Source organism: Garra rufa, chromosome 18 (assembly GCF_049309525.1).
Source record: "Garra rufa chromosome 18, GarRuf1.0, whole genome shotgun sequence".
Classification (NCBI taxonomy): Eukaryota; Metazoa; Chordata; class Actinopteri; order Cypriniformes; family Cyprinidae; genus Garra; species Garra rufa.
Window position 1 is genome coordinate 3,662,320 of NC_133378.1, and position 16,848 is coordinate 3,679,167.

At 36.7% G+C, this 16,848-nt stretch overlaps 1 protein-coding gene across 1 annotated transcript in view; it reads left to right on the plus strand.

Moving 5' to 3' along the window:
- Window positions 1–13,035, plus strand: part of osbpl2b (oxysterol binding protein-like 2b) — a 30,051-nt gene extending 17,016 nt beyond the window's left edge. Inside the window, exons 10-14 of the mRNA XM_073823052.1 lie at window positions 841–967; window positions 2,730–2,852; window positions 5,478–5,601; window positions 5,700–5,790; window positions 11,470–13,035. Of these exons, the coding sequence (XP_073679153.1) occupies window positions 841–967; window positions 2,730–2,852; window positions 5,478–5,601; window positions 5,700–5,790; window positions 11,470–11,572 (568 nt within the window). The 3' untranslated portion in view covers window positions 11,573–13,035. The remainder of the gene's footprint in view (window positions 1–840; window positions 968–2,729; window positions 2,853–5,477; window positions 5,602–5,699; window positions 5,791–11,469) is intronic.
- Window positions 13,036–16,848: the final 3,813 nt, after the last annotated feature.

Below are 16,848 nucleotides of genomic sequence, written 5' to 3' on the forward strand. Positions count from 1 at the left end.
AGAAATCATTTTAATATGCTGATTTATTATCAATGTTGGAAACGTTGTTCTGCTTAATATTTGTTTTGGAAACTGATACTTTTTTCAGGATTCTTTGAATAAAACGTTAAAAATAACAGCATTTAAAATCGAAATCCTTTGTAACAAAATACACTACTGTTCAAAGTTTGGGGCAGTTTTCTTTATCTTTTTCTTTCTTTGAAAAAAGTTAATACTTTTATTCAGTAAGGATGTGTTTGTAAAGACCTATATTGTTAGAAAAGATTTCTATTTTAAATAAACGCTGTTTTTTAACTTTATGAAAGAATCCAACATAATACATAATATTAAGAAGCACAACTGTTTCCATCATTGATAATAAATCAGCAAATTAGAATGATTTCTGGAGAATCATGTGATACTGAAGACTGGAGTAATGATACTGAAAATTCAGCTTTAATCACAGAAATTATAAGAAGTATATTAGAATAGAAAACAACTATTTTAAATTGCAGTGTTATTTAAATAACATCATGATAATGCCCTTCAACCCACCAAAATATCAATAATAACGTCAACTAGAAGTAAGCTGATTGAGGAAAATGCGAATTTGGCTTAAAATAGCTACAGGGAGTTTATGTTCCTGAAAATGTGAAGTGACGATCCGTCCACTTACTAGTGAACAGATATTAGTGCTCATGACTGAACATGTTACGTAATTGCTTTTTTGTGCAATGTTAAGGTTGTGAGCTAACAACTGTCATGCCAACGTTTCAATGGATTTAAGACATGTTCCCGTTTCTTTAATGGTTCTTTATTTAATCAACGCCTGTTCTTTTCCTCTGTGTATGTCACATGCAGTAAGAAGAAGCGCTGTGTGATTTACGGCAAATGGACAGAGTGTATGTGGAGCGTCGACCCACAGGTGTACGAGGCCCATCGGAAGTTCGAGAAGAAGGGAACGACGGACACTAGAAAGCAGAAACAGGTGTGAAAGATAATAGCAAAGCTAACAGTTGACCACCGATGCAGTCCACCACTTATGCTTCGATTAACTGAGCTCTTTTCCTTTTTAAAACTAAAACAAAGCTATGTTCTTGTTAAAGAATTAGTTGACCCAAAAATGAAAATTCTGTCATTAGTTACTCGCCCGTAAGACCTTCGTTCATCTTCAAAACACAAAGTAAGATATTTTTGATGGAATCCTTTCATCAAAAATATCTTAATTTGTGTTCTGAAGATGAACAAGCACTGCAAAAAATGCTTTTCTTACTAGTTGAAGATGTGGCTCCTTGCATTCCATATTAATTACTCACCCTCAAGATCTATGGGTTTGAAATGATATAAGGGTGAGTAATTAATGACATTTTCATTTTTGGGTGAACTATACCTTTTAAGGTAACAGAGGGTGATGTAGAGCATCATTAGGAGGTGTATACCTGTACATTATGCAAGGAGCCACATCTTAGACTGTCTGCAGTGATTCATGCACAGTAAAGAGAATAATGGAGTGTTGTTTTAGGGTTGCCGAACTGTTTGTATTGGTGTGTGTGGTTTAAATATGTGCTTATGTATGTACAGAAGGGCTGTGTGTAGGTGTAGAGAGAGCAGGTGTGTTAAAATACTCATCATGCCTTAGACCTTTGCCTCTGTTCAGGGTTTTGTTAGTTCATTTGTTTATTTAAACACGTGTCCCATTACATGACAACACACCCAGTTTATTGCTATATTTAACAGACGTCTTGTCTCTTGTGTGTGTGAGCTTCTGTCTGTTCTGTATGGATGCATATATTTGTGCTTGAAGGGATAGTTCACCCAAAAATCACCATATCAGACAGTCCATACCACAATTTGACTATTCCTCTTCTGTGAAACATAGAAGAAGATACTTTGAAAAATTTTCTGTTTTCTGTTTACAGCATATACAGTCAAGCCAAAATGTATTCAGACACTTTCGACATTTCTCATATTATTAGTTTATTCGCTATAGTTTAGAAAATGGTTATAGAATATGAGAGTTAAACGGTGTCAAAACAAACTCTTTGATAGAAAGGTATGTAATGGATTACAATCAACTAAAAATTCAGACAACTGTTATTATAATAATATTTACACAACTATCAATACTTTGTTGACCAATTACCAAGCAGTGCTTAGATTCAGATCTTCAGGTGTTCAGTCTGTGGTGTAAAAAGGTTGCATTAGCAATTAAAGAAAAAACACTTAAGCATAACATGGTCAGGTCATAGTGTCCAAATAATTCTTGGTCCCAAATTTGTACTGGTAGTCCACTGTATGAAGAATTTTGGGGTATAATATGTCACAGTTTACTTTATTTTGCTATCCTCACTTACATAAATTAACTATAGTGTCCTGCACCCACTAGTAAAAAATATAAAAAATTATATCTGGTGTCTGAATAATTTTTAGTTTGACTGTAAGTGAATAGTCACCCAAACATTTTTGTTGTAAAAAATTCTAAACATTTATTCTTTTGGATTTAGCAGAAGAAACTAAGTAACCAAATGACATTTATTGTAAACCATAAAAGCCTGAGCTGACTTTTCAAGCCAAAATGTTTCACAAAAATAACCTCATTTGAAATGAGGCAATAGATATACTGCAGATGACACTTGGTTTGATAACTTGTAATAGGTTTTTGCTTTTCCTGAATACTAGGTATTGTGCAAATAATAAAAATTAAAGGTTATAGCTCTGCCTGAGTATTTAAACTGTATTTGTACCAACAGGAGGAGACCGAAGCCGTCAATGAGGATGCCGATGAAATGCCTGAGGTACAGGAGACTGTGGCAGTGATTCCTGGTAGCACATTATTATGGAGAATATCATCTAGACCGCCACATTCAGCAGAGGTACACACTGTGATCACTGTTACGTTCATGTGCAGAGACCTGAAGGCACAAAACAAACCTTTAAACTGTAACCTATGATTTCTTAAAAGGTAAAACATTGCCGTTCAAAAGTTTGGAGTTGGTGTGATCATGATTTTAATGTCTATTATGCTCACTAAGAGTGTTTATTTTATCAAAATACGAAACAGAGTTGGAAAAAATGTCTTTTTCAAAAAAAAAATTTCAGAGGTAAATCAATAACAATTACATTTTAACAACATTTCAAGTGTAATATGAGATTTGTTGTATTTTGAATCCAATTTTTCTTTGTAAAAGGCAAAAAGTTGATCATACTGATTTCAAACTTAAGTATTCATTAGTCTGAATATACGCTGAACCAGAAACTATTATAACATCTTAGTTGATAATTCAATATGCTTTATTTTTGACAAAACATTCCATGTTTCAGTCATGACTGCACATTTTCAGTAGTAACAGTAATGGTTTGGTAGCGACCACATCATATTACAGAGTTTTAACTTGCATTATCAGAATCAGAATCAGAAAGAGCTTTATTGCCAAGTATGCTTGCGCATACAAGGAATGTGTTTCAGTGTTATTAGCTTCCAGTACACAGAGATAACAATGCACAGACAATAAAAATGAGAGAATAAGAAAAGTTACGCATATGTAAGCATAAATAGACCAAAAATAAAAATAGAAAATAATAATAATAATAATAATAATAATTTGTAAAAAATAAATTGGCAAATAAATATGTATGTACAGTTGTGCTATAGGTGATAGGATGGAATGCAGGGATGTGTTAGGGTGAAGGTGGTAGCAGTAGATGTCAGATTATTCCACACATGTTTTGCACAATGGGAGGAACATTTTAACTGTTCATAAGGTGGATTGCCTTGGGGAAAAACTGTTCATGTGTCTGGTAGTCCTGATATTTGGGGCTCTGTAGCGCCGGCCGGATGGTAAGAGTTCAAAGAGGGGATGGCTTGGACGTGAGGGGTCCAGAGTGATTTTCTGAGCTCTTTTCCTCACTCTGGATGTATACAGTTCTTGAAGGGTGGGCAGACCGAATCGTTCTCTGCAATCATATAAATGTATACTTGTATGATATTATTTGCATATATAATTGCATTATATAAGTAAGAAATATAGAAATTAATACTTTTATTTGGCAAGGATGCTTTAAATTGATCAGAAGTGATAAACACATTTATAATGTTACAAAACATTTCTGTTTTAGATAAATGCTCTTCTTCTGAACTTTCTATTCATCAAAGAAACCTGAAAAAAATATATAGAAATTAGTTATTTGAAATAGTAAAAATATTTCTAAATTTTACTGTTTCTGCTGTACTTTAAAGGAACACTCCACTTTTTTGGAAATATCGTGTTCAAAAATGACTAACGAGTTTCCATATTTGTTGTATTTAAAACTTGACTCTTCTGTAGTTATATCGTGTACTAAGACCGGTGGAAATGCAAAGCTGCGAGTTTCTAGGCTGATAAGATTAGGAACTACACTCCCATTCCGGCGTAATAGTCAAGGAAGTTTGCTGCTGAAGCAGTAATAAGGCTGAAGCAGGCGGAGTATTATCAGAAATGAGTTCCCAGCTACTTTAGCATTTGCACATGTGCTGCGTGGTATTACTCCTCCTGCTTCGGCCTTATTACGGCAGCAAACTTCCTTGACTATTACGCCGGAATGGGAGTGTAGTTCCTAATCTTATCAGCCTAGAAAATTGAAGCTTTGCATTTCCACCGGTCTTAGTACACGATATAACTACAGAAGAGTCAAGTTTTAAATTGGACAAATATCTAAACTCGTTGGTCATTTTTGAACGCGATGCTATTGGTCTAATAGGATTCAATGATCTATGCTAAGCTATGCTAAAAGTGATATCGCCAGAACAGGAGAACGGCTGAATGGATTTGAAAACGGTAAAACTCAACTTATTAACTCAGGGTGAGTTGGAGAATGAGCCTATTTCCAAAAAAAGTGGAGTGCTCCTTTAAATAAAATAAATGTAGGCTTGGTGAGCAGAAGACATCTTTAAAAAAAAAACATTAGAAATCTTACTGTTCAAAAACTTTTGACTGGTAGTGTGTGTGTATATAAATTAGGCTTACTAATATTTTAAATATTGTGGGTTTCGTATGATAATAGAAGGATCTTAGTAAACGTCTACGACATAACATCTGAATACTTAAATGTATTTTAAATGTGTTTTTTGGTTGTGGGACAGCACTTTGGACTAATTCTATAGAATGGCCCTAATACTGTTTTAAATTCATTCAAATTTACAATAACATTTCAATGTAATCATCGGCACCATTACTCCCGTCTTCAGTGTCACATGATGCTTCAGAAATTCTAATATGCTGGTTTGCTTAAAGGGATAGTTCACCCAAAAAGAAATAATTTCCATCTGGGTGAACTAACCTAACCCTAATGGAAATCTTCTGTAAGATTATGAATATCTTTACTGTCACTTTTGATCAAATGAACACATCCACATCCATTACTGAAGAAAAGTATTAATTTATTACAGAACAACAATCAATTCTACAGTAGGGTAGTAATGGTGATCTACCTGTTTTTAAACCCTATCTATTCACTTCTAGATGTACAACTTCACCAATTTTGCCATGACTCTGAATGAGCTGGAGCCTGGCATGGAAGGAGTGCTGGCACCAACAGACTGCCGCCTGCGGCCTGACATCAGAGCCATGGAGAACGGCAACATGGGTAATAAAGTCATTAAAACCTAAAACCAGTCCTACAGCGCCCCCTGCTGTTCATAGATGCTAAAGACAAACACTTGATTTCTGACTTTGTTTGTGCAGATGAAGCCAGCAGAGAAAAAGAGCGACTAGAAGAGAAGCAGAGAGCATCTCGTAAAGAGCGGGCCAAAGATGGCGAAGACTGGTCGACTAGGTTGGTTTTTCTCTTTAATACTTTGAAATACTTTCATTCATGCGATCCAAGATTGTTCATGTCTCTTTTGTATTGTCACTCGCAAAGAAATTAAAGCTTTTTGAGGAAAACATTCCAGAACTTTTCTCCATATAGTGGATTTCAATGGGGATCAATGTATGGCAAGCCGTTTTAGCCTAAAATATACTATACGTTACTCGTCGTAATTGCATTTTTACTAGTAACAATTCAATTAGAGAGCTCTATAATTCAATTCCTACTAGTAATAATGCCAATTAGAGAGCTCTCTAAATCAATTTTTACTAGTTACAATTACTGTTACAGAGCTCTCTAATTCAATTATTAATACTTGACAATTCCAATTACAGAGCTCTCTACTTCAATTCTTACATGTAACAATTTCAATTAGAGAGCTCTACAAATTAATTTTTACTAGTCATATGTCTTCATTGACTTCCATTCATTAATTACAGAGCTGTGCAACTGAATTTTTACTAGTAAGAATCACAATTAGAAAGCTCTTTAAATCAATTGTTACTAGTAAGAACAGAATTAGAGAGTTCTTTTAATTCAATTACAGAACTCAGCAATTAAAAATATCTTTAATGTGTTTTTTACTAGTAAAAATTGATTTATAGAGCTCTGTAATTGCATTTTAACTAGTAATAATTCAATTGGAGAGCTCTCTAATCGGAATTGTTACTAGTAAAAACTGAATTAGATAGCTCTTTAATTGGAATTATTACTATTAAAACATTTTTAAAGAGCTTTCTAATTGGAATTGTTACTAGTAAGAATTCAGTTGTAGAGGTCTGTAATTAAAAATTAATGGAAGTCAATGGAGACGTATAGATAGATAGATAGATAGACTTTATTGCAGACTCATGGTCCATCGTTTACAAAAACAACACACAAAAACACACACAAAACAAAAAAAAATAAAAAAATTTACTCTATCCTTTCAGGAGACAGTCATACCAGTGTCTCCAAAGTTTAGATGTATAACGTATGGCGCTATATTCAGTGTTAATCAGTATCATGATGACACTATTTCCAGACTCATTAAGTCGGCAAATGAAACTATACATTATGTTCCTCAAAACAGCCGTCAATGTGTTAACTCGAGCAGACACAAACAAGTCACTGGCACTAGTACATCTCGGCTTTTTTAACAAAAGTCTTAGTGCATCATTATAAGCCACTTGTAGTCTCTGAAGGCTGGCTTTTTTGTAATTCCACCAGAGATTTGCTGTGTACAGAGAAGTACAATATGCTTTGAACAAGGTTAATTTAACTTCATCAGAACAATAACCAAATTTCCGAAGGAGTACATTAGCTTGTGCATATAACATACGACACTGACGATAAATGTCCTCATCATCAGACAGACGGTCTGTGATCACATGACCAAGATATTTGACTTCATCACAGACCTTAAGAACATTACCAGACAACTTAAAGTCAGGGAATATCATACCTTTGTCCTCTTTCGTTCGGCAAATCATGATTACACTTTTAGATGGATTATATTTGACATCTTGTTGTTCTCCAAACTCAGAACACAGTTTGAGAAGATGCTGGAGACCAGCTGTACTAGGACTAAACACAACCAAGTCATCAGCATACATTAGATGGTTTACTACTGAGCTTCCAACCATACAGCCAGTTCTGCACTGGTTTAACTGTTTAGACAGGTCATTCATATAAAAATTAAACAAAATAGGAGATAAAATGCTTCCTTGTCTGACCCCATTGCAGACCTGAAAAGGAGCAGACACACAGTTTGCCCACTTGACCTGCATAGTCTGGTTTGCGTACCAATATGACAAGCATCTAACTATATACTTGGGCACACCCACTTGACATAGTTTATAGAATAATTTTCGATGGTTCACACGATCAAACGCCTTAGAGGCATCTAAAAAACATATAAAAACAGATGAATTCTTGCTCTTGTAGTCATTTAGTAGTTCCTTTAAGGCATAAATGCACATATCTGTGCCATGTTTAGGCTTAAACCCAAATTGATTATCTGTTGAATGAACTAGTTTGTCAATCCTTACCAGAAAAATTTGCTCAATAACTTTAGAGAGTATACTAGAGAGCGCAATGGGTCTGTAATTATCTGAATTGCCCACTTTTCCTACCCTGTCTTTTACTACAGGAACTAGGAGAACCTTCATTATGGATTCTGGCATAAAACCATGAACAATAAAGGCAGTGAAGCATATGGCAAGAAGAGGCGCTAACCTTAAACTTGCAAATTTGAGATGTTCAGCAGAGATGAGATCCATACCTGTAGTTTTATTTACAGACAAGTTTTTGATTGCTTGAAAAACCTCATGAGTTTTAATTGCATCTACTACAGTAACATTATCAACCTGGTAAGGTTCACTCTGAACACAGGTGAATAATTTACTATAATGCTGTCGCCAAAGTTCTAAAATCATATTTGTCCCAGAGACTCCGTCTACTGTACAAGGGAGAGAGGGTTTGCTATTATTAATCATTTTTACATTTTTCCAAAAGGCTTTTGTATTCTTGCCTAATAGTTTTTTGGCCATGGAATCAGCTCTCATGATTTGTTCATTCTTCCTAATAAATCTTATTGCATATTTGTATTTCGCATTTGTCCTCTTTTTATGGTCAAATATAGGCCCCTGTCTAGGTTTGCCCGCTAGGACCCAAGATGTTGTTGCTTCGCGGGCTTCAGTGAGAAACTGAGATACATGTGTATTCCAACCAGGCCTAATTTTGCCTTTCTTTATGTGTTTATTATAAGGTAAACTTGCTTCAAGTAATATTCTGACTATGTCTGAATACATAGAAGAGATATCTGTTCTGTGCCTGATGTTTGGGCAGTTACTGTCTGTACACAGAATTGCATCTCTTGGTAATTGTATATTACATAATAATTGATCAGTGCAAGCATAGTAAGAGGCCAATTCTTCTGTAGAGAGCTTGGTCCAGTCTATGTGTTTCTGGTTTGGATTATTTTCAACGTTAACCGTAACAGGTATACAATTAGATCTGATTGTCACCTCAACAGGGATGTGATCAACAGTTGACATATCATATAAAATTTTCATCTGTACCAAAGCAGCATGAGCGTCAGCTGTAGTGATGCAATGATCCAACCAGGATGTAGTGTGCCAGGCTTCACTTATATATGTATAACTCTCTGCTGGTAAAAGCACTCTGCTCGATAATATTAGATTAGTATCAGTACAAAAATGATCCATATGCTTGGCAAATACAGATTTCTTATCAGAGATATCGGCATTCATGTCACCAATTACATAAACGCAAGTAAATCTGTCATCTTGTATAAAAGAGCTAATAAAAGCAAGCTTACTTAAGTATTCTTCTTCATTGTGGTTGCATTCATAAGGAGCATAAACATTTAAAATGATAAAATCTTTGTCATACTGTGACACGTGTACTGCAATACACCAGTCCACACCAAGCCTAATCACACTGATCACTGAGTCCAACCTTTTATTCCACAAGATAGCCACACCTCCTGGTATCCTTCCTTTTTTAATTCCCAAACTGAGGTCAGTAGTTGACTCTCCAGCACCAAAAACACTGCCATTAATAGAATTTAGACCTTCTAAATCTTGTTTAGCTAGAAATGTTTCTTGTAAGCACAATATGTCACAGTGTTCCAACAACTGATCGACAACAATTCGGCGAGCTTTATCATCAGCGCTCTGACTCAAGCGCAGGCCACGACAGTTATATGAAACAACTTTAATGTCCATAGCAGTCTTAGTCGTTTGTGCTCACTCCAGCAGCAGGTACACTTAAGACCCCAGAAGAAAGCGGGACATTAGCGCCAATGACAGCTTTACGCTGCTCATAATAACGCCTCACAAAAGTTCCCTCTGGCCACAGCTCTGGGTTGTACATGACAGCTACATCACTGCATTCCGCGGACACTTTAAATGAAGCGTATCTGTTGTTTACAGTAGTGATTTTTTGACACTTTACGTCATGCCCAAGTTTGGCTTCCAAATAAGCGCGTAACGTTTCCGTGTCAATGTCTGGGGAAAATTTCGAGGCAAAGACACTCACCAGTTTAGTTTTCACCATTTTGATGTTCCCTGCTGCTCCAGTTCCCACGATAGTTTTAACAGCTTTCCTCCGTCTCAGTGTAGGGTTTCCGGAGTGAAACGCTGGCTTAGTAGCGACAGGCTGTCCATGTTGTCGGTGACCCCGTTTCACAACCTGGCTCCACTTTGGAGATCCAGGAATCGGTGTTATTCCTCCGATGCGCACTGCTGGTTTGTCTCCTTCCACACCCAGAAGAGATTCTCCCTGTGCCTCGCAGAGGCTGTGTCCCGCGTCCAAGGCTTTGAATCCCCCGACCAAGACCTCATTGGCCTCCGTAGCCTCCAGCTCCCTCGCTGGGGTAATCTGGCTAGCGCGTCCATGCTCAGCTCGCAGTTCCAGGGCGCGTACCCGGCTTCTCACATCCGCCGTAACAGCATGCAGGCCTTCGCTGGTCTCAGTTTGGAGTTGCAGAGTATGCTTCATAGCAAATACTACCGCATGAAGCTGCTCCATTTTACGGAGCAAGCCACATACATCCACATTAGTGAACGTCACAGGTGGCAATTCATCCAAATAATGAGACACAAATCTCGGCACATTGTCCCCACATTCATTTAACACTTTGAGGCAGGTCTTCACATTATTGGCGTCTTTTTGCGCACCTTTATGAGCGATATTACGCTGCGTAGTAGTGCATAATTCAAATAGCGTTTTCTTTGATGTTTCTATCCAGTCAGAGTCAAATGTGTTGACGGCCAACAAAACAATCTCATCCTGACTTAAAGTCCTTAATTTAATAGAGAGGAAGTGTAGAAATTCATCCTCAACTATAACTTTGCCGTCAATAGTTTTATATATCTCTGGTTTCAAGCGGGGTCTAGCAAACCCAGGAAACCCAGGAACTCCTGAAGAGCCCAAAGAACGTGCCGCCATGTCTAGTGCCGCCATCAGATGGTAGTTTGAAATAAGTAGTTATGAGTAGTAAAAATGATTTTGTAGAGCTCTCTAATTGGCATTGTTACTAGTAAAAATCGAATTATAGAGCTCTCTAATTGAATTGTTAATAGTAAAAATGCAATTATGACGAGTAACGTATAGTGTATATTTTAGGCTAAAACGGCTTGCCATATCAATGAATTGAAGGTCCAAATTGCAGTTTCAATGCTGCTTCAAAAATCTACATGCTCTCGGTAAAGGAATAAGAGTCTTAAAACAGTCTTAAAAAATAAAACTTATATACTTTTTAACCACAAATGCTGTGGTGCTATACTGCCCTCCAAAGGCAAAGCGCAGTAACTACGCATTTGGTCAAAATTGAGTTAAGGCTTAAAATGGACTGTGTGACAACTGCTTTGTCCTGTGGCAAAGTCTCCTAGTTCAGTTTTGTCCCAGAGAAACAAGAGTGTCAACATGTTTGACTAGCTGGCGTAAAAACTTTTAAGGCATTTTTCTGTTTCAGTGTTGGTGTAGTTACTGCACTTTGCCTTTGGAGGGCAGTATAGTGGATGTAGTGTTTACAAAGCGACATGCAAAGAAGTCAAACGCCCCTTAAAAACAAAAACGGTTTCTGCTTTTACGTTTTTTTTATGCAATATTTGTAACCTCTACTCCTGTTTTTTTTAGGTGGTTTCAGTTAGGCACAAATCCATACACAGGCTCACAGGACTGGATGTACACTGGCGGCTACTTCAATAGAAAATACACAGACTGTCCTGATATCTACTGATGAGGAGATGCAAGTTCAAAGGGCAGAAGTTCCTCCTATCTTCCCGTCTACAGAAACCCTCTACATGACGATAGCACTTACACTCTCATTAATATTGAGTTCCCTACATCCTCGGCACTTGTTTATGATTGTGCTTTTGCCCTTTGGAAGCGACTTCTTCTCTCACATCCCATCAACCCTTTAGGTTTTATCAATGGAGGACAGCGTTGAAACAGCAGTAGGAGAACCAATTTGCCTTTTTCTGCCTTTGAACGTACAAACCCCTCATCAAAGCTTCAGTCTGTGATGCTGGAGCTCAATATAGATATAGTTTATCACCAATTCAAATGTGACTCTGAAATGCTCTGGCCATTTTCCGTGTACAGTAGGCGTATAAAAAAACTAATTCCAGATGTTTTGAGTTTGGCCAGCACTGAGCCACCTCTGATCCAGCTGTACGTAGAGCGTGAAGGTGATCAAACATTAATGTAATAACGACAGTAATAATGTTTAGTGGATGAATGTTAATGAAGTGTGTGTGTGTGTGTGTGTGTGTGTGTGTGTGTGTGTGTGTGTGTGTGTGTGTGTGTGTGTGTGCGCTTGTGGCGACTTAATGTAAAAAGCCATAGCTTTTGTTTTAATTGGTACAACATTTTGCCTTTTGGATTTGCAGATTCAGATTAAACTTTATGTAAAATCATGGTGACGCATTTTAAAAATGGCCTCAAAGCTCTTTCTTTTTTCCTTTCACTTCGTAGAGACTCGTGGGATGTAAAATAGGCTTGTACCGACATGCTTAAGTTGACATACTGTAAATGCACAGTTTTTTTATAAAATATTGGTGTCACACTAAATTGTTCCTCGAGCACTATCCGTTGAATTTGTTTAATGAAAGTAGGGTGTCACAGGTTGTTCTGGCCATTGGCATTTGCATCTGTTATCTCTGTTCTCAAACATAGACATGTACACTGTGTATTTGAGAAACTGATTAACTCTGTGCAACCCATCCAGTTGCTCAAACCCCACTTCTTAATAAACATCTAGTATGGCAGCTTATGAAAATGTAAATATAACCTGCATCTCATTTGAGAGAATATTTCCTGCTTGTAGATGCCATGAAAAGTATTTGATCTAATCATATTCTCATTTAAACCATAAGCTTTTCATGCAAAGACAAATGGGTGGGTTTGAAGCACTAGAACTGTTGTTTTTTTTTCCCACTTGGCAGTGTTTTAAGTTTATTTGAATATGTTAGACCTTTTATTTGATCTCCTAACCACCTTTCCCCTCTCGTCTGAGTACTAAACATCAACGGGAATGTCAAGATATAGTTTGCATCTGTTAGATACACACGTGACATTCAGTACACTACTTGTTTTGCATCCTGTATTGTATCTGATCCTTCATTAAATGTACATTTGATTATTTGAAAACTAGCGTTATAAAACTAATATTCCACAATTAAACTATAGATTTTATTTTTATGCGGCTTTGTGTCAGTTTATTGTCTTAACGTATGTTCCAAGATGTTGCACATGGTTTTCTAGATTCCTAGTTATTATAAGCACATAGTTTCTTATTTTATGCAATGGTTTATTTTTATAGTATTTAACTTCTTTTGTTTTTGTTAAAAGGTGTCAAAAGGTATTTTCACTGTGAGATGAGGGTTATTTAATTTTTGGACCGAGTTTAAGGGTAAGAACAAATTCTACTAATTAAAATTTTAGTATGAAAGTATTATTTGGAATAAAAAAAAAAGTGTTGACTCCTCTCTTTCATTCCTGTAGGACTTGTATAACGTAAATTATGTCTTTTACTGAAATAAGTATTAGAAAACCCATTAAAAACATTGCTATTTAAAAAAAAAATCCATATTGTTTTATACATATTTTGGACTATGGGGGCGCTATTGTTTTGATGACGTCAAATGGTTGCACAAAGTGAGCTACTGGCTACCTGTTACTATTTTTACTGTAACTGAAAAAAAAAACCTGATACGATGACCAAAGGTATTACAGTGGTGTGAAAAAGTGTTGGCCCCCTTCCTGATTTTTTTTTATTTTTTATTTTTTTTGGCATGCTTGTCCCACTTTAATGTTTCAGATCATCAAACAAATTTAAATAATAACCAGAGATAACACAAATAAACACAACATGCAGTTTTTGAATTAAGTTTTCTATTATGAAGGGAAAACAAAATCCAAACCCACATGGCCCTGTGTGGAAAAAGTGTTTGCCCCCTAAACTTTTGTTTTTCTTCAGCCATTCAGAGGTGGATTTGCTGGTGGCTGCATCCGAAATCGCATACTTCCATACTATTTAGTAGGCAAAAAGCAGTAGGCGAAGAAAAAGTATGCATGAAATCTCAAACACCACAAAAGAGTAGGCGAGATTTACCAGGATGAAGCACTATTTCTCGCGAGATTCAGGTGTACGTATACCTAAGTATGGTTCGAATATGCCTACTTACCTACTATATAGTAGGCGAAATGGGTACGTGAGAAGAGTAACCACAAAAGAGTAAGCGAGAGATCCCCAGATGCCTACTGCGTCCCGCCCAGATTTCGAAGTGCCGATCGAGGGATACTTTTCTACTTTTCTATCCCAGAAGCCCACGGTCAATAGATCAATAGCCTACGTCAGTGGTTCTCAATCCTGGTCCTGGGGGACCCCTGCTCTGCACATTTTGCATGTCTCCCTTATTTAACACACCTGACTGAGATCATTAGCTGATTAGTTCAGTTCATGGATCTCTCTCCTCATGAGCTGATGATCTCAATCAGGTGTTAAATAAGGGAAACATGCAAAATGTGCAGAGCAGGGGTCCCCCAGGACCAGGATTGAGAACCACTGGCCTACGTCATCATCGAACGTGATGGAGAACAGCAACAAGGGTGTTTTCAAAAGTGAGTAACCTTACGCTGTTCCTTGTGTCACAATCGCGTAGAGCAAACTGTTAAATCGCTTAAGGTGTAACAGTATAATATATTTGTGATTTTTCTGTAAAAACATGTTTTATATGTATAGCAAACAGGGGAGATCCAGTAAACACACGTATATCTCCAAAGTGAATGTACATAAACCACATACATCTTAAAGATGATTGTTAAATGTCTATTTAATATGTGATAGGAAAAAGTTCGAAAAGAATTGCAGATGAGCGCGTAATAGACATCTGAGTGTTGTGTGCTGTTACAGTAGAATTCACTGTTGTCAACACTATTTACTTTATATGAATGGAATGTAAATAAACGCATGTACATATATAGTAACTAAACATAACTGATCTTTTTTATTAATATAAATAAATAGAGGAGCATTTGTGTTGGATAAAATGCGAGTGTAAAGAATAAAGAATAAAGCTGCAGAATTGGCACAGCTGTTGATGGCAGTTGTTATTTACAGGCTGTGAACACATGATTGTCAGAACAATTACTTTGAATAAAGCTTTGTTTTATGTGTCTTTGACTTTTGCCACTCCTGGGAAGGTTCACCACTGTTCCATGTTTTCGCCATTTGTGGATAATGGCTCTCACTTGATTTAACATCAAGGTTACTTTTATTTATTCTTTTACAAATTTATTCATGTTTCTTGTTGTCAGTTAATAAAATATAGCATTAATTCATTACTTGACTGAGAATTGAGATGTATTCACATTGACTGCATAGTCATGAATATGTCATGCATATGGCGTATTAAAAAATGCATGTAGTTCATTTTACTAAAAATATAATTCATTAGTGGTTAGCATTTATCAGTATTATTGTTCATAAGCGTTGGTGTTGTCTAGCAATGCATTCTGAGGTCATCTTTAATTTCTAAGTAATACTTAATTCTTTCGAGTGTAAAATCAAAAGTCTGCTCCAAAGACGTGATCTTCCAGCAGCTGATTGACGTCTCCTTTGTGCAGATATTGCAAACATTGCAAACAAGGAGGGCAACGTACTAGGTAGGGTTGTCGTGATGCCATTGGGTGTTCTGTGCACCCGTCGCCTTTATTTTATTTTATTATCACTGCAGAACTTGTAAGTACATACAACCGCAGGAAAAGATAGTAGGCTGTTTGTTTTATCAGTAAAAAATCATAGCCTAATGACAGAAAAAAAACTGTAAAGGGTTTGCGTACATGTGATTCTCTACAAGTGAAAAAAAAGTTTAAATATCTTTAAATGATCGTAATATTCATTTAATCATAATGCATTAAAATTGCATGTGTTGTTTTTTGTTATTTATAATCCTCGGGGATGAAACAAGAGAAATCCCACAATAAAAAGAGGAAAACAAAGGACATTGCAAGCCAGTTTTGCGTGTGGATAAACAATTTTGCACATAAATAAATTAAAAACATATTCAAGTGGTTACGATTTTAGGTTTTCGTTATAAAAAATAACATCTTTAAGGATTAAACTGGGTTATAGCCTAAAAACGTACTACAATCATAAAGGTATCTGTTTCTTCTGGAAGACCACAAAATGAGAAATTTGATCAACATCATAATATATACAAATAGATGAATTAAACCTGTCGCTCATTTCTTTTAAATTGTTGCTCTTGTTTTAATGTCGTAGATCATTGATAACGTCACATGATAACGTCATCATGGCGGATCGCATTCATACTCAACGAGATTTGGCTGTAGAGTAGGTACTCTTTTACCTGCTTATTGAAATTAAGTACCTACTCATTAAGTATGCGATTTCGGATGCAGCCGGTGTGTTTTGGATCATTGTCCAGCTGCAGAACGCAAGTTCGCTTCAGCTTGAGGTGACGAACAGATGGCCGGACATTGTCCTTCAGGATTGTTTGGTAGACAGCAGAATTCATGGCTCCATTTATCACAGCAAGTCTTCCAGGTCCAGAAGCAGCAAAACAGCCACAGACCACACTGCCACCACCATATTTGACTGTTGGTATGATGTTCTTTTTCTGAAATGCTGTGTTACTTTTACACCAGATGTAATGGGACACACACCTTCCAAAAAGTCTTGGATCATCAAGATGTGTTTTGGCAAAACTGAGATGAGCCTTTATGTTCTTTTTGCTCAGCTGCGGTTTTCGTCTTGGAGCTCTGCCATGCAGGCCATTTTTGCCCAGTCTCTTTCTTATGGTGGAGTCATGAACACTGACCTTAACTGAGGCAAGAGAGGCCTGCAGTTCTTTCGATGTTGTTGTGGGGTCTTTTGTGACCTCTTGGATGACTCGTCGCTGTGCTCTTGGGGTAATTTTGGTCGGCTGGCCACTCCTGGGAAGGTTCACTGTTCCATGTTTTCGCCATTTGTGGATAATGGCTCTCACT